A 25840-nucleotide genomic window follows, 5' to 3' on the forward strand; every position below is an offset into this window, starting at 1 on the left:
TATTGGAGCATATATTTCATCCACGTCAACTGAGTCTTGACTGTTGCATCATCGTCCTTCTATCGACCATCTCGAAGAGGTCGATAGTGATTCAAAGCGAACACATACAAACATCCCGTCATTGGTGGTACAAGTATACCTCCACTTCGAGCAAGTCCGACCGCCGGAGCAGTCAGAAGCCCCCCTTCCCCCCCCCCCCAACGACTAGAGGATCGAACACCTGCGAACTTACAGATCCATTCAACACCCGTTGTATCATTGCATCGACTGCCGTGTCAGAATGCCTGCTCTCTACACGGCCATCGAGGGCCAGTCGGCCGATATGCGCTCACACCTCATGAAGCGCAACTTGACTGTCAACCACACTCAGGCCGTCACGCTTGGGGTGATCGGTGTCTACGTGGTGGTGATTGCGCTGCTTTGGAACATCCCATATGTGAGATGGTCCCTTTGGCCCTTTAAGGTATGACGACGACGTTTCATCACATCCTTAATGACGTTCGAGATTGGTGGGATTTTGAGGAACTGACACCCCGCAGATGCTTGTCATCGCTTTTCACGAGTTTGGTCACGCGATCACTGCGTGTTGTACCGGCGGCAAAGTCAAGTCCATCTCCCTTGATCCGCACGAAGGTGGTGTCACGCACATGCAAGGTGGCATCAGCGCTATCACTCTACCCGCCGGATATTTGGGCTCGTCCATCATTGGAGCCCTGCTCATCTTTGCGGGATTTGACATTGTGGCCAGCAAAGTGGCGAGCATCATCCTCGGAGTGTGCTTCTTGTTGACTCTTTGGTGGGCGCGCCGGGATTGGTTGACGATCGTGACGGTGCTGTTGGCAGTGGGACTCTTGGTGGCATGCTGGTTCATTGCGCATGGTGAAGCTTTGAGATGGGTGGTGGTAAGTGCATGAAACCGAGGTTTCGAGGGGAATCCGAAGTTCGGGCTTGTCAGGAAGAGTATGTAAATACTGACTTGACCGTCTCAGCTTTTTATCGGAGTGATGTCTGCACTCTATAGTGTTTGGGATATTGTAAGTCTCTTTGACATTCCATGTGAGAAACCTCTCTACAAGTGCCTAACCGGACCAGTGTGACGATCTCATTCTTCGAAAAGTCAACTCATCAGACGCAAGTGTGTTCGCCCGCAAATACGGTGGCTCGTCGCAATGCTGGGGTGTGATCTGGTCCATCATCTCCCTGCTTTTCATGATCGTGGGCATCGTCGGTGGAATTGCGGCTTTCCAACAATCCTTCAGCCAACAACAGGAAGATTCAAAACACTTCATTCCCACCTGATTTTGGGCTGCTGTCCAGAGCCTCGAAAGGCTACTCTGCTCCTAGATCCGGTAGGAAACGACATGTATTTCATATGACGAGAGTACATTGATTTGGGGCTTCGGGTAGGCAAATGTGCTGGCACAGTATGACACCCCTGGAGCAACAATTGATGGGAAACGTGGAATGTGGAGGGCGGCCTTTGCGAATAAGTCAAGGTGGTCGAGAGACACCAGCAGCACCTAGTAGTTCTTGTTTTCAGCGACTTATTGTTAGGAACGTGCATTTGATGAGAGTTTGGCGCTTTGCTCGAATGAAGGGGTTGTTCACTTCCACGTCTTGAGTCAAGCTCGGCTTGATTCCATCCCAACGCAGATTCTCCTCGTAACTACAGGTCAAGAGAATGTAGGAGCGTGACTGCAGGTGTCTGACAGGATCGAGCCGAGTTGATGCATCCGACGAATAGCCTCACACATCTGCGTTAGGTTTGAGCCTTATGGGCCAGTACACTTTGCAGCAAGGCCCAAAATTAGCGTTGACGGCAACACCTCTGCAGGCAATAACCTTGATGTCCGAATGACGCTCTCCGAGTATGCATCATGGCTGGATCATAGTGCAACAACACGATTACGCCGTAGTCTGACCAGGAAGTAGGAACATCCCCCCATACAAACATGGTCTTCCCATATTGCAACTGCACCAAACGGTTACAAATGTACTTTGGTATGGAGACGGTTGAAGACAAATCATTATCATTGATTAAATATGTAAGACTCAAGACTCAACCTCAACTGATCAGACCCAACTCTAGTATTGTACCGACGCGGGATCTGACCCATGTCGCTTTGCGAATCTCTCGCGAGAATCGCGCACCTTGGGCCCCAAGCAACGGCCAGGGTGCCAAATACACAGAAGAAGCGCGACCAGAGCAATGGGGGCAAATTCCAGACAGGCAAAATAGACTTCAGTCGTCGACAAGTTCGCGCCGAGACCCTCTGCCGTCTCGATGAGACGGAAGATAGTACGCATGTATACCATGAGAGTGGCGACGGTGAACGAGAGACAAAAGACTTGCAGACGGCGCTCCTTGATAGCGCGACGGGCGCGAAACTCAAAGGTTAGCATAAGGATGACGAAGACGCTCATTGCGAAAACCTGGTACGCCAGGCCGGCTAAGAGGATGTTGTTGGCGGTGGTAGGGTCTTCACTGTTCGACTCCTTGACGCCAATCAGTGTCGCACCGGCGATTTGCACAATTGTCGAAATGACATCCGAGGTAATGAAGAATGCCAAGATGAACGTCGGGCGGAGGAACGTGTATTGGGAGCCCAGTCTGGCGATGAGCGCAGACAGGATGGTATAGATACCGGCCGCGATGAACACGGGCGCCGTCACGATAAAGAAGTAATTCAATACAAAGTAGTTGAGGTTATACGGGTCCTGCTTGGCCGACAGACTTCTCGCGATGTAGCCAACAATTTCGAAGATCATGCCAACCGAGAAGGTGATCCACCACCAACTTCGAAACTTGCATGTTTGCGCTGTGTGGAGCACCAGATGCACGAAAAACCATGCCGCGGCAAAGGCCGCTAGTGCAATGGATGGGGTGTAGCCATAGATGATGATGGAGGTGTCGTTGACGCCTCCTGGATTTGGAAAATTTGGGTCCACGTAGCCGAACGAGCGAGCTGCCGAGGGTGTATAAGTATTCCGTTTGCACAAAAAAACATATGTCGTGGTTTGTTTAAAGCGATAATACATGGGCTCGTCGACTTACTATGCAAAGATCCAGAGACCATCGCGCTATTTGTGTGGAAAATCCGCTTCCAAAGGAAGAGCTTGCAAATCACCCAGGGGTCAAAGTTGTCTCTGCTTCGTCTTTCACTTCCTCATCCAGACACATCGTGAGCTTTATAGAAATCTCGACAGCCGAGCTTGTCGCGTTCCTTCGTCAGCGGCGTCATGTCAACGTCTAACCGAAGAAGCGAACATTGGCATCGAATCTGGGCAGCGCGTTAATTCGACCTCTGCTCCCCTGGCTAGTCCACAGACTCCACACGTAAAGTCTATTCTGTACCCGAGGCTCGATCAGGGCCCGATCTCCAATCAAGGCACGCAAGATCGGAAAAGTGGAGCGCCTGTCGAAACGATTAGAACCAGATCATGGTCAAGGTGATGAGAAACTGCATCTCACAAGTTTATTTTGACACCGAGTCGGGGGTTTAGTTGCACCGTGCGAGATCGCAGGCTGTCCACTTTAAGCGAGGCCATGTGGCATGTGCCTGTGTGCTGATTCAAGGTCATTGAGGCGAGAGCGACCGGTCGGGTAGCCCATGACTCGAGACGCCGCGTCACGAGTGCAGAATAATTCTGGGCTGGGCAGAATTGCGATCATGATGATTGCTCCTTGGTGTTGTAGCAAGTAAGCAACATCTTCTTCACTCTCCACAAGAGCAGTCGCTCATGCGTTGCGGACACAGCTCTCTTTCTTCTTTCGCCGAAACCCTGCTCTTCACACCCGATCTCCCTCAAGACACGCCATGGCGTCCCGCTGTCGCAGTCATGGACTATGGCGTCTACCATTCCTCGATCTGGCACAGCCACAGCTGACAGCTCTCCGGTCCCATCTCCCAGCGGGAAGCTTCAGCATCTCAAGACGATGGCTAGCTCAGCCATGCGTTCCTCTCCTGTGCTGAAGGGCTGGAGTTGTGTTGGAGGCTACTGGGAGAACGTAGCAGACCCAAAAGAGGGGAGAAAGGAATGGTGAGATTGCATCTGGTGAGAGGTGCCTATCTAAGCTACGAAGGTGGTGTGCGTGGGCGCGCACCACGCTGGTGACACGCCTGACCACCAAGCTATCTCAACACCCCCCTGGACCTCGATCCACCAATCTCACTCAAAACACGAAAAACATGAAAAGTGATCATACAAATATGTTAATAACGCCTTAATGCAGCTTTTTGAGCTCAAAAAAGGTGTTTAAACCCTTAGAATTAAGCTCGCTGGAAAGGCTGTTGAATCAGAGCTTTTTCATGCCCAAAAGGTGTAGAAACCTCTCGAATTGGACCCGCTGCAGCGGCTTGGTAAAGCCATCTGCGGCCTGCTCTGTAGTAGAAATTTTGACGAATTTGCATACCCCCCTAGAGACTTGGTCTCTAATATGATGGTATTTAACGTTGATATGCTTCGTTCGTTGGTGTAAATCATGGCTTTCAGTGAGGTAAATGGCGCCTTGGTTATCCTCGTAGATTGTAGTAGGAAGTTGCAAAAGGGACTCCATATCAAGTTCCTTGAGGAAAAGCTGTAGCCACAACACCTCTTGGACAGCTAAAGATACAGCCACATACTCACTTTCTGTAGAGGAAAGGGCAACGCATGTTTGCTTTTTGCAAGCCCAAGTGACTGCACCATTCGCAAGCTTGAAAAGGAAGCCGGAGGTTGACATACTGCTATCCGCATGTTTACCGGCCCAATCTGCATCAACGAATCCAAAGAGGGGGTCTGGTGAGTAGGAATACGCGATAGTAAGCGTTTCAGAACCCTTGAGATATCGAAAGATGCGCTTCAATGCAGTTGTATGCTTCGCGGAGGGGTTGTGCGCATATCTTGCAAGCTTTATGACTACGAATGCAATATCTGGTCGCGTATTGACCATTAGCCAAATAAGTGAGCCTACCATCTTGCGGTAAGCTTCAACTTCCGCCGGAGTAGCAGTATCCTTGCGCGGTTGTAGGATCTCCTTATCATAAAATGGCGTAGGGACTGCGTGTGCATCTTGCAGGTTGAATTTCGCGAGGACTTTGCGAATGTAGGCGAGCTGAGAAAGCATGACTTTGCCATCTGCAGATTGAATGATATCAATCGCAAGGAATCGCGTAGCAGTGCCGTTATCAGTGATATCGAAGGATTTTCGAATATGGTCCTTGAGCCATGTAAGAGATGCGTCCAAAGGCGTGATAATCAGCATATCATCAACGTGTATGAGAAGATAGAGCTTGCGTTTCATATGCACGAACACCGAATGGTCCGCTTGCAAGCGAATAAATCCAATTGCCATTAGAGCCCCATAGACAGTGTTGTACCATTCTCGAGGACTCTGTTTTAGACCGTACAAAGTCTTCAAAAGAAGGCCGCATTTTCCAGGCTCTTTGAAACCATCAGGAAGTTGAATGTAGATTTCTTCAAGAAGCTCTGCGTTAAGAAACGCCGCAACGAAGTCAATATGATGCATCTGCCAGCCGAAATACGCAGCGATTGCGCAGAATATTTTGAAGCTTGAAGCCTTGGCTGTGCTTGCATAAACATCAAGATAATCGATTCCTTCGCGTTGCTTGAACCCTTTTGCAACGAGACGTGCTTTGTAGGTCCCATCGTCCTTGATGCGAAAGACCCATCGAAGCGGAAGAAGCGTCTTTTTGGTGCCCTTGGTAGGAAGATCACATACGCGCCAGGTGCCGTTTGTCAGCTACTTCTGTATTTCCTTGTCTGCAGCTTCAATCCATTTGGTCTGTTCATTCTTGCCGCAATTTTGCATTATATCCTGCCAGCCATCTGGTTCATATAGCGTTGACTGAGCTGAAGCTTGATGCAAAAGCTTTGGAAGTGGTTGTAAGTCTGCGGTTGCACTGCGAATTGAAAAAGTGGCGTATTCAATATGATCAGCTAGAGCTGTATTTGAACGCTTGAGAAAACGTAAATATTCCTCTGACTCTATGGCCGCTTGAGTCTTCTTGCGGACTCGTGAGGAACGCCGAAGACCTGTCTCAGGTACAGTTTGAGAACTGCTTTCGACAGTTTCAGGATTGGCCTCGACAGGTTCAGAACTGCCCTCCATAGTTTGAAGATTGTCGTCGACATTTCCAGGACTGCCCTCGACAGTTTCGGAACTGTCCTCCATAGTTTGAGGGCTGTCGTCGACATGTTCATTCTGTTTGTGGGCGAATCTCCGCTTGATCTGTTCACGAAGCTTTTCAAGTTGGACTTCGCGTTCAAATGAAGAAAGTGGCACATTGGACCGCTCAGATAATGGTAGGTCTCCTGTTGGAATGTAAGGAGATGGAGTCACTGGCTGTACTGGCTTATCAGGGCCATCAGCCAAATCTGGCTGAATTGGTTGATCGCCATCAGCCGGTAGGAAATCCGATGGCACATAACGGCGTTGATTAGCCGTAGATTGCGTAGGAACTGACTTTGGCTCTGCATCGAGATCGTACGCAGGCTTGGGTAGATCCTTCGTTATATTCTCATTGAAGACCACATTGCGAGAGACCACGATCTTCTTTGAATGAATATCATAGAGTCGATATCCATCAGTGCTGTAGCCTACTAGCCTTGCTTCGGCCATATGCGGAGAAAGCTTATCTGCCTTGCGTTCCTTTGGAATCAGATACCAAGCTTGGCAGCCAAGTGCGCGCAGATTTGAAATATCTGGCTTTTTGCCATAGAAAGCTTCATATGGAGTCATATCAATGGTAGACTGCCAGAGACGGTTCATTGTGTAATTAACACCCAAAAGCAGCTCGCCCCATAGATATTTGGGAAGCTGATTTTCAGCTAATACGGCGATCAGCGGCTCAATGAGCCAACGATTCCTGATCTCCGCAATACCGTTGAGCTGAGGTGTGTAGGGGGGAACAGGGTCCCAAATGATGCCGTTTTCTTCGCAAAAAGTGGCAATTTCAACATGTTCTTGCGCATTATCGCCTGAAATCACCTTGACTTTGTAGTCAAATTACGTTGAAAAATAGGTTACCAACATGCGAATTTTATCAGCAATTTCGCTCTTCGCCTTCAACAGGAAGACCCAACAGAAACGAGTAGCATCATCGGTGACCGTTGCAAAATAACGATTGCCTCCAACGCCAGCGATGGAGATAGGACCCCAAATATCAATATGAAGCTTCTGCGCTGGTGTAGTCTTGATACGCTTGCTTCGTCCAAAAGGTAAGGTATAGCCTTTACCAAGAATGCAAGGAGGACAAGGGTGCTTAATACCAGATCCCTTTTTGATGTTGATTCCTTCGGCATATTCAGGCATACGCTTCACCTTCTGCTCGCCTGCGTGACAGGCTCTGCGATGAGCTAGGTCTATTGAAATCGGTTGAATCTTGCCGATTTGAGAAGCTGCAGCTGAATCTGCGGCGGGTGCGTAGCCATTACCAAATGCGTAGGACAGTTGAACAGATAGAGCTCTAAGTGTATCAACAAGGCTGTCACCATTACAAGTGCGAACCCAATATTGACCGTTCTCCTGCTTTGCCGTAACGATGAGCTCTTCCCCCCTGTATAGGGAGCCGCATATCTTGTTGAATCGAGTCTTAATGCCAGAATCCTTCGCAAGTTGCCACGAGGAAATGAGGTTCACATTGAAAGAAGGAATACACCAGACTCTGAGTAGCTTGAGCTCAGAAACATCATTTCCATTTGAAAAGTTCAGGATAATATCACCATATCCTTCAGTCTGCACTTGATGACCGTTTGGGAGCTTCACATCGGTGATTAGTGGCGTGAAATTGATGAAATTTGCACGATAAGGTGTCATATGCGCTGATGCGCCAGAGTCTACCATCTAAGTGCACTGTTCGTCGTCATCTATTAACATAGCCGCAATATTAACAGCTGATGAGCTTATTTCGGCGAAGCTCGTTGAGATCTTCTTTTCGGATTTCTCCTTTGAGTCCTTTTTTGAATCAGAAGTGCTGGCTGCAGCTGCATCAACTCCGCCTTGAGAGGCACCCTTAGATTTAGGGTTGAAGAAGCACTGCTCACTGGTATGAGCTGTTGAACGCTTGTGGTAGATGCAATAATGCGATAGCTGATTATTATCATCCTGGTTGTTTTGACTTTGGCCACGACCTCGTCCGGAGCCTCTGCCGCGGCCTCTATCTCCTCGGCCTCTGCCTCTACCTCTGCCTCGATCGTTATTTTGCGTAGATTTCGCATCTTTTGAGGTAGAAACGGCTGCGATTGCTGTATTTGCAGACTTTTTATTCGACTCATATTCAATGAATTTGCCGAAAATATGGTCAAGCATGCTGTCCGGATTGGCTGGAGGTTCATATGTATTTAAGAAACCTTTCACGCTTTGGTGGCCGTTGATTGCAAGCTTGAAATGAGCCAGAGCCCATTCAGGTGGTAACGGGGTATTTGGAACGGCTGAATTCGCAAGGTCTAAAGCAGCTTGCCATTTGGTAACGAAATTGTGCGGATCACCACCAGTGTACATGAGCTTGATCAAAGATGATAGCCTATGGCTCAAAGTAGTGTGGTTGCTGGTGCCGTATGTGTTACTGATGCGAAGGAAGATTTCATGAGAATCTTTGTAATCGCGCATAAAGCTGCGAGCTGAATCGCTGAGTGTGCAATAGATAAGGTATTTCGCAAGCGCATGTTTCCGGCGAAACCAGTGAAATCGGTTATTTGGTTGAGTCACATTCTCATTGATCCACTTATTGAATTCCTCTTCGGTAGGTTCTCGTCCAAGTTGAGCGAAAAGGACGTTTTGGATAGCTTCCTCTGTAGGAGTGTCACGAGGCTCTTGAATGGGGCATGTTATTTTGCCTGTAATGACAGACCATAGATCTTCGTCCAGGCTATCTGCAACAAATTGAAGCCCTTGTTTCCATTTCTCGAAGTTGGCTCTTCCCTTAAGTGTAGGGACTGATTCGGCGAAGGTTTTAGCCGCCTTATGAGCCTCGAGATCGGAAATCATGTTGAATATGTGTAAATAACACGAAGTTGTTGTGTGTGTTGATCCTACCACGACGATATGCCGCTGCGTAGGTGAGGAGCGTAAGAGCCGGAAGGTATGAGGTCCACGATAACGAAGGTATGTTGTGTGGTAATCCTACTACGGCGAAGTGCCGCTGCGTAGGCGTGCCTGCTACGGCGATGTGCCGCTGCGCAGGTAAAGAGCGTAAGAGCTCTGAAAATGGCGTAGAAGCCGGAAGGATTTTGTATGTTTTTGAATGGCGTTAAAGCCGAAGGAGGGACTTTGGCGACGATTCGATGCGATGGCTTCGGTAGCCGTATTCGATGCGTAGGGATCGTCAAGTCGTAAAGAGGTGCGAAGTCTGCACTCTGTAGAAGGCGCAAAACGCGCCGAAAAACGATGGAAAAAGAGGTTATTTGGCAAGTTATGCCTAGGCAGTGAGGAAATGTGAATAACCTCACTTTTTGTGCGCTAAGCAGGGCTCATAACCTGTTGGAGGCTACTGGGAGAACGTAGCAGACCCAAAAGAGGGGAGAAAGGAATGGCGAGATTGCATCTGGTGAGAGGTGCCTATCTAAGCTACGAAGGTGGTGTGCGTGGGCGCGCACCACGCTGGTGACACGCCTGACCACCAAGCTATCTCAACAAGTTGCACGAGAACTGAGGGTTTCACAGTGGATGGAGGGATGGTCCATGGCCGCTAAAGATGGGATTCGATGCAGGGAAAACATGGTCGACATTTCATCCACTGTGGTACTACTTGTCTCGCTCGCCCTACAGACTCCCATGTCTTATTGTCAAAATTTTTCATTCTGGTCTAATACGTTGGCTACGGAAAATATCTAAATGCCGACTCAACGAGTCGGTCCGCCTCAGAAAATCGAGGCGCTGCATCGATACCTGGCATGATGCTGCAGATTCCCATGATTTTCAGCAAAACATGTTTACTTCTCAGGTCCTTGATGGTTGATGACGATTGCCCCCTGTCCACTCCTGATACTGCGGCAGTCCCCATTGATCTCCACGAACCGTGTGAACGGCCAGGCACTCATACGCGGGTTCCCGATGGCAAATCTTGCAGAACGCGCAGGGGCCTCTGAACTGCTCCGCCCAGCACTTGACTCGGAGTGAGCCAAAGTTCATCTCCAACTTGAGGAAACCTGGAGGAGCTTGAAAGATGATTCGGTAGGGTCCTCTGGGCTTCCCCGGCGCCAAGTCCCACTTAGATTCCGCCATCTCAAAGATGCTCAATGGGAAGGCTTCCGCGATCTCGCGCGCAATCACTTCTGGCCCCAAATTACGCGTTTGGTTCGTGAGGAAAGTTCTCGGACCACGGCTGAGAAAAGTAGGAATGATGTTCGCGTTGCTCATCTTTCCCTTGGAACTCGCCACGTTCGTCTCTTGAAAGAGCTGGAGGGGTGGAGGCGTCATGTCCTCGTTGTCGCTTTCCACCACATCGTGGGCGCAGTCGCTCCCGGCGCAGATTTCGCAGACGAACTCTGGGACCTTGGAACCAGGGGATTTCGAGACAGATGAGCTTTGTTGTTGCATACCCTGCTGATCAAGGCCTTTTTGGTTCTTGACGCGTGAGTTGATGGTGACCCCTCGACTGTTCGCACTGGGGCCCGGGGTGGCAGGAAGGACGGATTGGCCAGTTCGTGACGCGGTGCCACGAACAGACCGGCTGGCGGAATGAGCTCGACTGCGAGTAGATGAAATTGACAAGATCGAGGGAGACGGCGCTTGCTGAGTTTGCATTTGAGGTGTTCTCACTCCGCGCGATTGGGCTGCCTGCCTGGAACGTTTGTCTTCGGGTGCATTCTTTGGTGTACAGTCGGCCTTTCGTTTGGATCGCGGTGTCTGGGCCTTCTCGGCTGCCTCTTGAGCCTTGCGTCTTTCCTGGTCTTTGCGTTTGCGTTCGCGTTCAGTCTCCGCGCGCTCTTCTCGCTCCCGTTGGCGAAGAAACTCCCCTCTCAGCTTTGGCGATTTCTTCATTTCCCGCTCATACATTGCCCTTTCTTTGGCCCGCATCCTTACCCTTTCTCTCTCTTCTTCCAATTCCCTCTGTGTATACTGTATCTCCAATTCATTAGTTTCTTGTATCATCGGCCGTCGTTCCTCTGATGTCCGGATGCTTCTTACCACCCAGCGCCGGGGGTTTTCTTCCCTCGGGTGCTCTTCCTCGTCGTCATCCGAGTCGTCATCCGAGTCGTCATCTTTTTCCTCGTATTCTTCCTCATCTTCTTCCTCATGCTCATCCTCGTCCTCATCCTCTTCCTCGCCTTCTGAGAATTCTTCCGACAGTTCAATTGCTTCTTCTCTCATTCTCGTCTTCTCTCTCTCTTCCCTCTCTCTCTCTTCATGTTGTCGTCGACATTCTTCTTCAAGTTGGTGCTCTTTCTCTCGCTGTCGCTCTGCATTTCTTTGTTGATTTTGTTGGACTCTTCGTTCTTCCCGTTTGCGTCTCTGTTTTGCCTTCCGTCGCTCTTTCTCTCGCTGTCTTTTCCCCTCTTTTCGTCGTTCAAGCTCACTTTGTCTGTTTTCTTCGCTTCGTTGTTCAAGTTTTCTTTGTTCTTCGTCGTACTTTTCGTCGAAAATTCGTAATTCTTCCTCGACTATTCTGTCTTCCTCTCTTTGCTCTTCCTCCCTCTCCATTCTTTCCTTGTGTGCTTTCCTCGCGGCCCTTCTTCGAGCGTTCCTTCTTTCCTTTTTGACGTTCTCCCAGGCAGCACGCTCTCTGTCGGTGGCATCGCATTTGGTTCGTTTGTGGGCGCCTCCGCATTTGTTGCAATTCCCCATGAGAAAATGACCTTGCCCGACGCTCATTCGAACTTCAACAGCTTGATCGTACCGATGTTGAGTCGTTTGGACCGGTGCTTGTGCTTTTCGCGACATGTCATGTTGGGGTTCGGTGAGTCTGAGGTCAACTGGTCTCGGTTTGTGTCTGTGGTAACAAGGCCCAGCGGCACATGCGTCAGACATTCTGGACGGCATATTGAGAGGGTTTCGAGAATTGTGTCAAATGAGAAGAGAACTTTTGGATGGCACATGAAAAGAAAGAGTGTCGCGAACGAGTGATGTTGGACGTCGACGAACGAAAACGGTCAGGTCCGTCGGCGTTGGAAGCCGTGGGTAATGGAGATATGTTCTTTAAGGGGTCATTTCAGGAACTTCTCGAGCGGGCTGGGGCATTGTCTTTTAAAATGGTTTCCCAGTGGGGGTCCCTCTGGGAAGCTTGTCTACTTTCCATCCCTAACTCTTAACTCGATGGGCGTGCTAGACTAATGTGATGAATCGGACCTGATGTGTGGACCATGCAGGAGGAATTCCATCATTCAGTGTTCCTCGGCGAGCTGGACGGGGCTGGGAGACTTCGATCGAAAATATGAGACGATATATCGAAAAAAAGCCCTAACTAGAACAAAGTGCGAATGAACAATAGCACTCAAAGACAGCAGGATTGACACGGTAATACAACAAACTCAAATTGACTAGAGCCTACCCAACCTCGTACGGGTTTGTGCATTTGCGTCCACCACTGAGAATCGCTGTACACAGAACTCACTGTGTGGGGAAAACACCACGGAGATGGCGAGAACCAAAAATGGAAAAAAAACCTCTCTTCTCTGACAGATTGTTCTCCCGCAAGGGTCATGAGCAGCGATGTTGGGTTCTTCAGTGAAACGAAGGTGAATACCCAGTCTTCGTGCTGGATCAATACCTTTCCCAGCATCTCAACATGGCAGAGCACGGGGGCAAAGAGTGCAGCCATTGAAGCCACCCCCAAAACAATCATTCTTTTTCCCAAAAAAAGACACATGTGGAGGACCTTTCAGACCCACAAGGTTCTGTCCGTGTCAGGATCTCCTCGAACTGCGCTCGGGTCAGGCCGTCAGGGGTAGAGTGCGCTTGATCGATGGCCTCGTGTGAGACGTCAGTTTTCACCTCCGCTTTGGGCTCGCAAACACGAGATTGTGAAGCTCTAGCCTCCGCAGACTATCGGCCGGAAGAGTTTTCGATATTGAGAGCCTACTCCTGGTGGTGGCTTGCTCACCGCCAGTCAGATGTGAGTCTCCCCTGGCGAAGTGTGAAGAAAGATCAAGCACTGAGCATGCCGATGACGATCCTGTAGATCCACCAGCCGACTTGGGGGTGTCGCACAACAATCGACTCCCCATCCCTCTGTGCAAAATGACTGCGAACGGTCTTTGTTGTTGGAAGATCATGCAGAATGCCTTTCATTTCAGCTGGGATCCGACAATGTGATGGCTCATATAAAAATCTGTATTTCCCGTTTTCCATAGCTCAATGAATGCGCCGAGTCATGAGGGGAACAACCCGCGAGCTTTTCAAAAGTGGCGCTCGATCGTCAGAAAGCCGCATCGCGGTGCATGAAGTCCGGGTACCCAGCCTCTCCATTTATGAACAGTCGTCCAGCGCAGTCCTCTTTGGTGATCTCCACTTGAGCAAGTGGGATGCCTCGTTCGGCAAAGTTCAGGACATCAATATCGAAAGGTGAAGGGGGCTGGATTTCGGGGGGGGGGAGACTAGGACCTGTCACCTCTTTTACCTCTCCTGCAGCCGGGAGGAAAATGCTTTGTTGGGATTACCATGCTTGACTTCCAATATCGTGTTTCAGAGACTGTGACAGGTGGAGTTTTTAGGTCGGATCATGGACGGACGGATAAGGATACTCGACAGATCATACAAACTTGATGTCGGCCCCTGTTACCGTGCGTCCGTGGCAAGGTTTCTGATTTTTCACTGGTGGATAGGCAAGCGGGTTGAATTATCATTTCCAAACTGTGGACTCTCCACGAGTAGAGCGCGATCAACCACCCGCCTCCTCAATTCCCCTCTCAGCTGAAGCAGAGAGTAGAGATCTGTTGGCGTCGGCGTGAAAGGGTCCCGGCTGTCGTAGGATGTGGGCTTTCAGGTTTTAGCGTGCGGTCGGGGAGGTGTTTGTGGATGTAGTAGCGGTTGTCCGGGAGACCTTCCAGCTTCAGCTTCAGTCGGTTGAACCCCCGGCCTGAGTGTGGGCCTATTTTGTAGCGTGAACATCCATTCCAAATTGCCATGTTTCAATCAAATAGAAAAGCCTGAGATATGTGTCTCATCTAAGCTCACATCTACAAACCTGGAGCCCATGATTCTAATAGAATGGATGACAAATTGACCAGACAATCAGCTGAGATCTGATGCTAAATGAAAACAAAGGCACCTTAGACCTATTGGGTCAACCTGGAATCTTACCCGATGGGAAGTCCGTAGGCGTTGCGTTGCATCTTCCATTTGAGCCTCAAGTAGAAATATCCCTCAGCCGAGCCACCTACACGGCTGGCTGGGAGTTCCCGAACCATGTAGGTTAGGAACCTCTACCGTCTGAACCACCTGCAGGTGACAGGCATCAACCGAAGAGGACAGGGGTAAATTGAGTTCCCAAGACTTTTGAACAAACGCCCAAATTAATCCATCCCAATTCAATAAAAATGCAAGTCTATGTCCCTATCTCTGGCACTCGAGGTAATATTTGGCAGGGGGGACGAAGATCAGCGAGCGAGTATGGGGGAAGTGTGGAGATAGTACAAGATCGCGAATATGATGGTTGTCTGGTAGACCTGTGCCCAGTGGGGGGTATTTTCCCCTGCATTGATGAAGCGTTGCCTGACGACCTCCATGGGCAATAATTCCATGCTCGTGTTTGACTTCCAATGAAGCTTCGTACTGACCGATGCATTTTCATTGTTTTGATTTATCCACATCCAGGTCAGATTCAAACCGGTGACTTTGAGGCAGCCGCACTGGTGAGTGAGAGCGGGGGATAGTCCGTCAGGTCAAGAACTGGATATGTTTATTAACCTGAGCTAGGAAGTTCCGTTAGAATCAAATAAACGGGCGTTCAAGTAATCAGCATAACAGAACATGAAGATTTCATTCGATTTGTTCTTTAATGATTGTTTGTATGGCATGTTCACCGCAGTCCATACCTAGATACAATCTCCATCCCCCCTGTAATTCTCTGTAGGAAGCAGTCTCACCCTCATCCCTCTCTCATATTGTGCAGCCACACCTGTTACTGTAGCTGTACCAGCCCCATCAATTACATTGGGTGCCAGACAGAGTAGCTTTGATCTGATGGAATCGGATTGTTACCGTGGTGCACCATTGTTGACCGGACTCTCTACCTGACCTAAATATCATGACCGCATCAAAAGACCTTAGTAAGGTAATCAATTCTTCTACCTCGTTCGCTCGTTAAAGATGAGAGGTTGTTTGGGGGAATCCCCTGTTGTACTTGCTCTGATTGAGCTTATTTGTTCAATCTTGTCATTGATGAGTCTACTCGCTGTAGGTGGTTGTCCTTCGAGTGTTCACGGAACACATTAATGTCTTCATGTGACCCGACCCAGCACCTACCCGGAATGCCAACTTTCTGCTCAAAACTTCGAGTACCGTGTGAAGATTTTTCGCCTATGCCCTATATTGAACCTCCTACGCCCCAGGCTTTTTGGACAACTCAAATAAGCCCCGTTCATATATTCGATGGAGGATTGGGAGATCTATCCGTGAATTCCTGGCAGCAAATACGTGAACACAGAGTACCTTTCTCGCGCAAGCTTGAATAAAAAAAGTAGGCTCATAGATGGGTGAAGCTCCGTAATCATTAGTTAATAACGCGGAGGCTTTGATCTCGACAGTCTGTTGAAAATCTTACTTAGCTTTCCGCCTGTACACGTCATTTCTATCTCCCATTCTGGGAACGTCTTGGTGCTCGAGGGGGTTCGAAAATGATTCGACCCGAGTACTTAGTACTGTCTGGCCAAGTAATCTCAAACTAGGTCAGGAATTTGAGAGTATGTTTCAAGGATTTCCATATGAGGGCCAGATCATACATACAGCTATGAGTTATGGGATAATTTATGCTAAGTCTTCTCCTGAGAGTCTGCAACACAAATACCTGGGGCTATGCCACCTCCACTCGTCTGCTCTGGGATGAGTACACCGGTGCCGAGTTGGTCATAACTTAGTCGTTGACGTGTCCACATGTGACCCTAGGTTACCGAGTCCAAGGCACGGATGGATTAGTACCCTGGGTTTTGCCATGTCCGCATTCATAAGTGAAGAACTTGAGGGAGGAACCTGTATCCTGTTATTAATTCAAAGTTTGCTTGGCTGTGTTCAATTCGAGCTTACTTCAAATCGTACAAATCTTCTTTTTTTCTCAATGACCTAGTTGGAAGTTTGCTGCTCCATTTGCTAAATACAAGTTTGTGGGAGCGGCATCTTTGTCATCATTCACCTCGTGGTCCAGCCATCGATGGGTGGGAATTCCCCACTGCCATGTCAAGCACGGGACCGATGACAGGGTGTATCATTTCCAGTTGAAGAACCGCATGATGTGTCGACAGCGGAAAAACGCACGAACAAAGATCATTTGTGTGACCAGCACTTCATGCGACATGTGTTGAGACTTCGGCATGCCGCAAAAGGTCTGTCTGGGTCGGGCACATCCCTTGCGCCTTCTGTTCCGATCAACCGGCCCGATAACCTTATCAAAGTCTGACGCTCCTCATCCCTTACTTTATGCGATTATGCGATGCAGAACTGAAAATGTCTACGATCCATAGGAACACTTGAGAGCCACTATAAGATCTCCAAGATATGTAGTAGACTGGATCGAAATGGAGAGAATATAATTACCGCAAGATAACAAAGAAGATTACAGAACGACAGTAGAAAGGATATCTTTAGAACCGATATCACGAAGACTAGTTTATCATCCTAGAACAGTAGTATTCAGAAACACTATTGAAGAAGTCTTTCGAGGCTACTTGCAGCCTGTGAGATTTAGACCCATGCTCCCGAGGTGTGAGCCGATAGGAAAGTCAACGTTAGAGCACCAAAAAACAGTATCTTGGCTTCCAAGCGTACTTGATGGGCGTATGTGCGACACATTTCTGAACGACCTTTTTGGCTGCCTTGCATGTCTAAGGCTAGGTGCAAGGCTTTGAAGGCCTAGTGTGATTGCCTCAAGGTTCTATTCGTAGGTGATCTACGAGAAGGAAAAGAGAAAGGTGAAACACAACTTGATTGGTGTAAAGAAGATGGGAGGAAGTGAGGCTATCTAACGTGGGTTGTGGGTCCCTCGGTGGTGAGTCGGCAGAATCATCCAAACAGGTTCAATTTTGGATAGACCACGTCTCAATTCAAGAGCAGGAAACAGCGCCTGGGAGATCATGCCAGAGCCCTCCCTGGAGGAGGTGATGCCATTTCCATAGAAACACCGAGGCAATGTCAGAAGACGTAATGAGGCAAAATAACCGCTGAACTCATGATGCTGACACCGAACGAGAATAAGCAAAGTCAAACGCTAAAATGTGCGGCGAGGGGTTGGTAATGTGGAAACACTACGACAGTTAATCTGAAGGGCGTTGGTCATGGCGGCCAAATCTTCTCACGTGTCATAGTGGGTGTCCAGCTGCGCTAGTGTAGAAAGACAGAATATGGAAGAGGAATATATCCACAGTCGTGTGGACGGAGGAGATTTGAGTTTAGCATCTAGTAAAGAACCTACTAGCTATCCTAGGACCAAAGGGGTCTTAGGACTGAAAATGTGCCTCGTCAGAGGCCACGACAACATTCTAAATCCTATACGCCGAGCTCGCATCGTAGCCAGCATCTTAGCCAGTTCCGCACCAGCATCGCAGCCAGTATCGCAGCCAAGTACGCAGCCAGTATCACAGCCAGATCCGTAGCCAGTATCGCAGCCAGCATCTAAGCTAGATCCGTAGCCAGCATCGCAGCCAGCATCGCAGCCAGTATCGTAGGCTATAGCTAGTAGTATCAACTGGCAGCTAGATCCGTCGAGTCTAGCCAATTACGGGCTAGCGTCGCGGCCGTAAAAGCCAGGTTGATGGATCGTAAGTCACATGATTTGTACTTCGCAGACCGCTATGGCAGAACGCCTCTCCCCCTAGGGAAAAAAAGAATACTATTATATAGGCCCCCCCCCCCCCTAAGCGTATATCCTAAAGAAGTTAGCCTAAACTACTGTTGTAGTGTCTCTGACGAGACACAATGAGTTAATTATTCTAACAGACTAGCTATGTTTCGATTCTATGAAGATTGTGTGGTTATACGGGTTGAGCTCATGAGCCGTGCCTTAGGACCTACAAAGAAGTTGCGACCTCGAGAACGAACTCGCCAAGTACGGGCTGTGATAAACGAGAGAATCCGGTCAATTGGGTTTGGTTCAGCCAATGTGATGAGTTGTGATGAGATACGGCTACAGTAGGGGCAGCAGTATCGATGTGAGAGAGGGATGAGGGGTGAGATTGCTGAGGGGGAAGAGATTCTACCTAAGCTATGGACTGTGGTGAGTGGCAGAATCACATGCCATGCAAATAAGTTGGCGTGTCGCTCGAAAGTGGATCATGATAATCCCCCTCCATTCTCTGTCACTACTTTCTATGTGCGAGTCCAGCACTTCGAGTATATAAGTCTACCTTGCACGGGCCGGGCCGTCCCGAACAGATCGAGCATCGTCGCGCCGGGGGCCTTTGGCTCTTACTTCGATGAGTGGAATTATGGGAAGGCTGAAGGCTCACGGCCTGTTTGTTCAACGTGAGTTTCTTGATTACAGTCATTTTGTGTGTAGCGTCAATGGATCTGCCAATGTTGATTGTGTTTCACTTTTTATAGGACTCCGGATGTGTGGGACCGCATTCAGATTTGATACCGGTGGAAAAGAGGCGGAGTTCGCTGTCGATCTGGGCCATAGTTTCTTTGATGGTTTGGTCCTGTTGAGTGCCTTATTCGGATTGAACTTCGATTTGATTTCGAGCTGACGGTTCATCTTCTACAGGACTTCGTTATCGGTATGACAGGCATTCCCCAGCTGCTGGCACCGCAAATGGAATCTGAACAATGATCGTCACAGGCCCTGTTGTCACAGCCTAAATGACCTTGGGTCTGGGTTGACGATGTACATTGGGCCTGGTGTCGAATCTGGTACAACCTGCCGAGGATTATGGCCTTCCGTGAAAAGTTTGTGCTGAACCTCGCATTAGCAAGCCAGATTCACGCCCGCGTACTTTCTTCTCTCGAGGGAGACTTATGCACCGATTCGTCTGCGAGGGAAAGCGTAAAACTCGAGCAAAGAGACCGGTCGCGGCTATACGACAGAATCGGACAAAACAGGACAAACACCAAACCATACGGCAGCTCATTGCAACGTCCATTGCGAGGCCAACCAAGCTACGTAGGAAATAAGCCATCGGCTTTAGCTTGCAGTTTTCTGTCCCGGTTTTCTACATCCACCTCTCAAAGGCCACCTTCACCGAATTCTCCCAAGAGCTCTATGGCTTCCAATCTGACGAGGCAGGACGCGTACTCGGGACTCGACGTCGGTACTGCGTCTACCAGTTCGCCGTCATATACCCGTCTTCTCGGACTGGTACGTGAGCAAACGAGGACGGGTCCATGGGTCAAGGCAACCCGGGGACAGATTACCTCTCTTAAGTTTCGGGTCGTGTTTAACGTCCGTTGGTCTGTTCTGGTAGAAGCGCGGCCGCATTGGACTGTTCCCACAATGAAAACGTCTTTCCTGGCCGTGGAATGAGGTTTGTTGTTTCTGCCGGTTCGGTTGACCTCCCTGATGTCTTCCTGTAGTTTGCGAGTGCGATCGGCGCCAACACAGTAGTACGAACCCTGCGACCCGTAATCCCTCTTGCTGGGAATTCTCTTTATGCAGGGCTGTGATCGAGTTGGAGGAACAGCGTCTTCGCGATTGTGGCAGCCGCTTTCGTGCCCTTCTCAGACATGGAGCGAGGATTCGCACTCATCCGCGGTCGCAGGCGGAGGTGTAACCACACAAGGCTGAAAGCTCAATGACTCCATGTACTGAACATGTAGCGGATATTGGGGCAGCAGGTGAGAGTGAGTGATTGTGGAGTTTTGCGTACTGGCTGGTGCCTTCGTGATGTAATATGATTCTGACGAGGAGAGTCGACGATTCGGTCGTGTGGCATGGAACGGTATGTCAGGCAGGAGAGGAAGATGGCTCAAGGGACGTTGGCTCAAGAGACGTGGTCTTCCCCATGCAATAAATTTCAGCATTCGAAGCGTAGGGTCAGCAGAGAATCAGGTGGGGGATGGAGGTTCAGATAACTTGCGGTGCCGAAAGACCTTCGAGCATGCGGCCGTCCCGACTGTCTTCGGCTTCAACACATCACTCGGGATCTAGATTCTAGGCCGGTAGCAGCTGCTCACAAGATCATGTTTAGTGGAGTAAGACCCCATCATCCACGAGGAAAGGATCACATATAGAGAGAGGAAGAAAGAAGAAAGATAGTTGATGATAAAATGAGACTTAAAACTTCCAAGTATCATGTAACAGATTATTCATGCGAGAATAACGTGTGGGTGGTTGGGAGAAAGGAAGACTAGAACGTGTACGTGTAGAATCTCCTAGAAAGACATTTCAACTTGGTTTCACAAACAAAAAGACATAAGATGCCAGGACCCTGTTCTAGCATGCTCGAGACCGATATAAGTAGCGTCCTGCTGGTACGACGCGACAGCGGCTGTAACCCTGGTCAGGGGCCCCTGGCGGCTCGACCCAGAATCCTCCACTCTTGAGGTGGTTGAACCATGGAACGCTCCTCGTGAGATCCACGGGCCACGGGACCCGCTCAGTCGCTATGATGACAGGCACAACACACATCGTAGACGATTCGTGAAGTATTTCCGCTCTAGATGACTACCACAAAAGAGGGCTGGAAACCAGCTGTGAAATATTCCAGGTTGGGTCTAAGTTGAGTCTCAAATTGACCATCATGAGCGATGTTAACTCCGACTGTCATCAGAGACAGGGAGAGTACAGCAACGCCTTTGAGTTGTTAACCGCCAAGACTTGAGATACTCCACATAATTGTAGCCCGCCTCTTCCCACTTGTATCCCTCAGATGCTTTTCCCGGAATTCTACAGTCAAGTATTAATCGGACTCTCTCAGACTAAAATAGGATTTGCTCAGATTTCATTCATGAGGATGCGTTCGTTAGTTTGATGTCGCTTGTCGAAGCAGAGACTCTGAACCCACTTCTTCCCCTTGTCCGCCTTCTCCAACTATCCCAAGGACAAGAATTTCGAAATAACGTCTTGCAAAATACGCGGGCTCTCCAGATCGGGCTTGTGATGGGTCACCAGTAGCTCAGCCTCAGGGTGTGAGCGGATAGCCTGTAGGAACTGTCCATACTGCCATGCTGGAGGGAGTAGATCAGGAGAAACCTCTTGGACCTCCTGAAGGCATTTTTTCCACTTGTGCACGAACACACGGGCCTTTCCTCCCTGTCGATAGTGGCATGTGACCCACTTGCGGTATCTCTCTGGAAAGGCCAGGGAACTCTCTAATTTCCAGAAGGAGCAGATCTCCTCGTACGCTTCGGAGGCCACCTTGAATTTCCGAATGCACGCTTTGATGGATTCAGCCAGAGAAGCACTCAGATAAAAAAGGCATCCAGCATTAAGCTTATGCCAGGTGGCGAATTCCTCATTCTTCTGCAAAATATTCACCTGGAGCCACTCGCGAATCTGAGAACTTGTGACATCCTCCGGAGTGATATCATGCTCGGCGGAGATGTGCAAGCGGACCTCTTCTTCACCAGGGGTAGGTAGAGGGTTGTTGGTTTCAGGGACATGGGCACCAGTCATAACTGCCCACATGCCAGGGTTCCGATAATTCAGGTAGTGTTCCAGACTAGTCTGCCAGTTTCGAAAGTTGGACACGCCCTTCAGTTTGGGCACTGCGTCCTGGAACTCCCCCATGGTTGGGAAGGTGTGGTTCAGTCAATCAACGTGACTGTGTGGATCGGTCTGGTTGATAGTTAAAGTAGACTGAGTCTTGGTCAAGTATGTATGGATGTGATTGAAGAAAGTCGAAGTCCGGGGGTGGATGTCTGGGTCTGAATTATCGGTATGATTGGGTGGATTGAGGTAAATGACTCTTCCTCTCTCTTGACGAGGTGAGCACGTAGCCTTTGCTTGATGAGGGTATTGATGTCAGTCAATCTGCTGTGAGGCTGTGCTGTGATTCGCGTCAGAGACACGTCGAAGAACGTGTTTAGGACGTACTTTCGAAGATACTTCTAAGTTTTGCGCAAGCAGGACAGCAAGGTAAAGCGAATACCCTCACTGGCGCGCTACACAAGGCTCATTTTTTTCTGAGAGATGGAGTCCACAGTTGGCAGAGGAGAAGGTGAAATCCACCTTGATCGGTTGAAGGAGACAGGAAGAGAGACTGCGTAGGTTAAGGTACCTGCTAAATTGCGGGTTTGTGGGTTCCTACTTCAGGCTGGTCAGAACACCTTCAGGTGGGTCGAGGACACTTTCAGGTTGCTTAAGGACACTGGAACATCGGAACTCCTTCTCTTTCTTCCCACTTCTCCGTTTTCTTCCATCTCGGAAGAGTGACATTGCGAATCGCACACGGATTAATATAGGGACTTTTCCACACAAGGAGATTTACCAACATCAGACCCAGACGGTCCACTCGAGCAGGAAGTTGTCGATATCAAGAGGCTAAGGAATATGACTCATTCACGTCTCACGCATGCGCAAGTCAAGGTACCTCAGACACATCACCTGCAAGGGGAAAACGCATGGCTTCACATAAGCACAGCACAATCAGCAATATCCCCAACGACGTGACAGCGCATGACATCAAGGCCTACCTCGACTCTGTGATCGATTCGCATTACCCGAGAGAGATGTGACTACTCGTCTCGAAGCACCTGACGGACCATCAGCCGCGCCAAGCTTCACGGGGAATGGACGCCTTTGTACCTTCAGATCTAGACTACGGGCACTTACAACCCGAACGATCGTCGTGGCTCAAGGCCGGTCACAAGACGCGTCAAGGTAAGCTTTCATCATGACGATCTTCTAGTCATATCTCCAGCTTTGAGAGAGGATGGCCCATTCTGGATAAGTCGGAACGGTTGGATACTCGACATTGAGCACGAGCTGGCTAAGCCATCTCGTGACAAAGATTAGCCTTCTCATCAAAGGACACTGTTCGCCTATTCGGAGAGGCAATTCGAAATGATCTATCAATATATATGCTGATTGCCGTTTGCGAACTTTAGGATAATAAGCTTATGAAAGCCTGATAGACACGCGGGAGCAGCGATCTAGGGTTGTGTGAGAGCAATATATCCTTGGATGCTCACTGTCTCTCCATCAGAAACCTTCCAATGCTTTCATGAAAGCTTCAGCTCGACTACTTAGGTACACTGGTGCTTTTCCACCCCAACCGCGAGGTGTCAACGGAAAATTGATTGTCCGCATCACATGGTCGGCAATATCCACGCCGCTTGCGCAACCACTCCCAACTTTTATATCCGAACAGTATCTATCCATCATGCACCCCAGTGTGACGCATGGGCAACAAGTCAATAGTCAACTGGCTAGTCGGTTGACCAGTTCGTGAACAGACTTGGAGTGTGGAGTTGGTTGGATGAGTCAACTGGTCAGTCACCGTGAACTGGTGAGTTCACTGACCAGTTGGTCAGCCGACTGGCGAGTTGGTATCAACTGGTGGGTTGGTTGGCTAGTTGATGGATGTGGACTTGGGGAGTTGAGGAGGAGATCACATGATCGATGTTTGCGTTCATGAGATCAGATGTTTGCCTACGCGTTGTTGATGGAAGCCTCACGCGTGTGTGTGCGCTGGAGCCTGAGGATTGTTTGCCTTTCGGTTTACTTCTGTGGAGGAACCTTCCATCCGGGACTTTCCATGAGGATTCTGCCGCCTCACTGTGGCCCCGCCCACGATGGGTATTTGAGGGCGCACTTCACCTTCCTCATTTCTTCCCTTCCCTTTTCCCCTTCGTCTTGGTTTTCTTCGTTGCATAGGACACAGTTGCTTCACCTTCCTTCTTCCATGCGTAGGTTATCGTAGCTGTACTGCCTGGGAGTCACAACCACCTGCATAGTTAAGAGTGCCCCTGCCAGCCACTTTTGTACAAATTAAGGCTTGTTGGCACTTTTGCCCCCCAGATGGGGTCGGTGAGTATGTAGAGAGGCGAGGAGCCACCGGGCCAGCGGTGCTCGGCTGGAAGGTTGGTCATGACGGCGGATCGTGCAAGACAGGCAGACGGGTGGGACCAGGCTCGAGGGAGTCCGACGGATCGTCCAGGGTCAAGCGGAAGGCCCTCACGGCGACTCGGGGCTGGCGTTCCCTCCCGGTGTCCCCCATCGTATGCCCAGGCGCACGTCGGCCGGTGGCCCACCCAACCAGTCGTAGCGGTGCTGGAGCCCCCGGGGACGCCGATCCCTGCCTGCCCTGCGGGGGTGGGTGAGGGAGAGGTGGCCAGGAAGCCGGCCAGTTGACGGCGCGGGTGGCGTGGGGTGGGTGGGTGGGCGGCGGGGCGGCGGAGAGGGGACGGGCATCAGACGGAGACCGTCAGGGCCGCGTGAGGCCTCGGGGTGCGCGATTAGGGGGTGTGCGGCGAGCCCTAAGGGATCACGGCCAACCCTCGGCCGCTGGGCAACCCCTAAGCCCCGGAGGCGGCGCGGTGGTGACGGGCAGTCGAACTCGCCAGTTGGCAGTCGCTGGGTCCCTACTGCGGCCGGGGGACGCCCAAGGGGACGCCTGTCTCGCCGAGGATGGGGGCACGATGCTGGCGGAGACGCCACCGCACGGCGGGGGGCAGTGGCCAGGGACGGGGCGAGGGGGGGAGGGTCGATGATCGGGAGGGTCGTGGAACGGAGATATATCTTGAGTGGTGGGATGGGGGAGGGATCTGATGGAAATTCCACATGGGACCTGGAGCAAAGATATATCTCGACATGGGGAGACCCTCAATCCCACGGACATGTCCTGTGGCCGTAGACTGAGCACGACCGGACGCATCGATATCCCTGGACGCGGCGAAGGGGTTTGCCATGCGCGGACGTTGGTGGTCTTCGGATTTTCGTCATACCCTAATTTTTCGTCATACCCTAATTTTTCGACACACCCTAATTTTTCGTCATACCTTTCCGTCGAGATGGCCGGACTCGCCAGTTGGCGACCCGCCCGGGGATGCGCATTTCCCGGCCCCCCCGTCGGCTGGGAGGCTCTCCGGCCCAGACTCGAACGCCAGGCCGCAGAGGCGAGGACATGCCGGTCGTCGAACGAGCGGGCGACGGCGAGGGAGGGGTGAGAAGGAGGGTGATGGGGGTGGTGCGGACCAGGTCACGTGAAAATGGGCGAATTTTGACTAAGTCCCTTAAATTGCGTAACTGGACCCGGAGGGTGGCCCACTTTGTATGGGAAAAAAGCCGTGCACGGACCACCTCCATAGTTAAGAGTGCCCCTGTCAGCCACTTTTGTACAAATTAAGGCTTGCTGGCACTTTTGCCCCCCAAATGGGGTCGGTGAGTATGTGTAAGAAGAGGTGAGCTTCCGCCCGCCTCTTCGAACATCTTCCATGTTCTGCCGTCAACCTCGCCGGGTGCTGGGCTTATTATTCCTCAGCACCGGGGGTGTGGGTTCACGTCTCGACGCGCTTTCCCCCTCGGGGGTTGGTCGTCGCGGCCTCTGAAGCCCTGGGATCCTGGGATCCCCGGCAATGCCGAAGCCTGTGGACTCTTGGCCGTTGGCCAGCAGACCCGTCCTTTGGTAGCATCCTGGGGGAAGCCGCCCTGCGTCATACGCCGTTCGCCGGCGTCTCGCGGGGGTCGGGCCCCCCTTCCGAGGGCCGTATGCCGCAGCCCGTCCCTGCCCGTGTGGGCGGTGGCCGGAATCTCTGCGTGCGGACCGGCGCTGAGGAGCCTAGAGGGGGCAATTGGATGGCCGCTCGCGCTTC

General features: G+C 50.5%; 7 protein-coding genes across 7 annotated transcripts in view; 3 read left to right on the forward strand and 4 right to left on the reverse strand.

Annotated features, from left to right (window-relative positions):
- Nucleotides 1-280: 280 nt before the first annotated feature.
- Nucleotides 281-1299, forward strand: N7539_008450 (M50 family metallopeptidase; the record flags this gene model as incomplete). Its single annotated transcript, XM_056938050.1, has 4 exons — nucleotides 281-463; nucleotides 540-902; nucleotides 990-1034; nucleotides 1093-1299. The coding sequence occupies 4 exons, from the start codon at nucleotides 281-283 to the stop codon at nucleotides 1297-1299; spliced, it is 798 nt and encodes a 265-aa protein (XP_056787142.1).
- A 786-nt stretch (nucleotides 1300-2085) lies between these two features.
- N7539_008451 (RTA1 domain-containing protein) lies at nucleotides 2086-3077 on the reverse strand (the record flags this gene model as incomplete). Its single annotated transcript, XM_056938051.1, has 2 exons — nucleotides 2086-2966; nucleotides 3056-3077. 2 exons carry the CDS (start codon nucleotides 3075-3077, stop codon nucleotides 2086-2088), a joined length of 903 nt encoding a protein of 300 aa, XP_056787143.1.
- Nucleotides 3078-9940: 6863 nt separating this feature from the next.
- On the reverse strand, nucleotides 9941-11314 carry N7539_008452 (uncharacterized protein; the record flags this gene model as incomplete). Its single annotated transcript, XM_056938052.1, has 1 exon — nucleotides 9941-11314. One exon carries the CDS (start codon nucleotides 11312-11314, stop codon nucleotides 9941-9943), a length of 1374 nt encoding a protein of 457 aa, XP_056787144.1.
- A 9802-nt stretch (nucleotides 11315-21116) lies between these two features.
- On the reverse strand, nucleotides 21117-21815 carry N7539_008453 (uncharacterized protein; the record flags this gene model as incomplete). Its single annotated transcript, XM_056938053.1, has 1 exon — nucleotides 21117-21815. The coding sequence occupies one exon, from the start codon at nucleotides 21813-21815 to the stop codon at nucleotides 21117-21119; it is 699 nt and encodes a 232-aa protein (XP_056787145.1).
- Nucleotides 21816-22816: 1001 nt separating this feature from the next.
- On the forward strand, nucleotides 22817-23042 carry N7539_008454 (uncharacterized protein; the record flags this gene model as incomplete). The annotated part of the gene is made up of 2 exons (XM_056938054.1): nucleotides 22817-22907; nucleotides 22948-23042. The coding sequence occupies 2 exons, from the start codon at nucleotides 22817-22819 to the stop codon at nucleotides 23040-23042; spliced, it is 186 nt and encodes a 61-aa protein (XP_056787146.1).
- Nucleotides 23043-24203: 1161 nt separating this feature from the next.
- On the reverse strand, nucleotides 24204-25334 carry N7539_008455 (uncharacterized protein; the record flags this gene model as incomplete). Its single annotated transcript, XM_056938055.1, has 2 exons — nucleotides 24204-24613; nucleotides 25028-25334. 2 exons carry the CDS (start codon nucleotides 25332-25334, stop codon nucleotides 24204-24206), a joined length of 717 nt encoding a protein of 238 aa, XP_056787147.1.
- A 66-nt stretch (nucleotides 25335-25400) lies between these two features.
- N7539_008456 (uncharacterized protein) overlaps nucleotides 25401-25840 on the forward strand; it is a gene marked incomplete at both ends in the record, with an annotated part of 525 nt that continues 85 nt past the window's right edge. The window contains 2 exons of the mRNA XM_056938056.1: nucleotides 25401-25413; nucleotides 25510-25840. The exon at nucleotides 25510-25840 is cut by the window's right edge and continues 85 nt beyond it. Coding sequence (XP_056787148.1) covers nucleotides 25401-25413; nucleotides 25510-25840 — 344 coding nt within the window. The remainder of the gene's footprint in view (nucleotides 25414-25509) is intronic.

The sequence above is a fragment of the Penicillium diatomitis genome (assembly GCF_028827545.1).
Source record: "Penicillium diatomitis strain IBT 30728 chromosome Unknown utg000012l_segment0_segment0, whole genome shotgun sequence".
In the NCBI taxonomy this organism is placed as follows: Eukaryota; Fungi; Ascomycota; class Eurotiomycetes; order Eurotiales; family Aspergillaceae; genus Penicillium; species Penicillium diatomitis.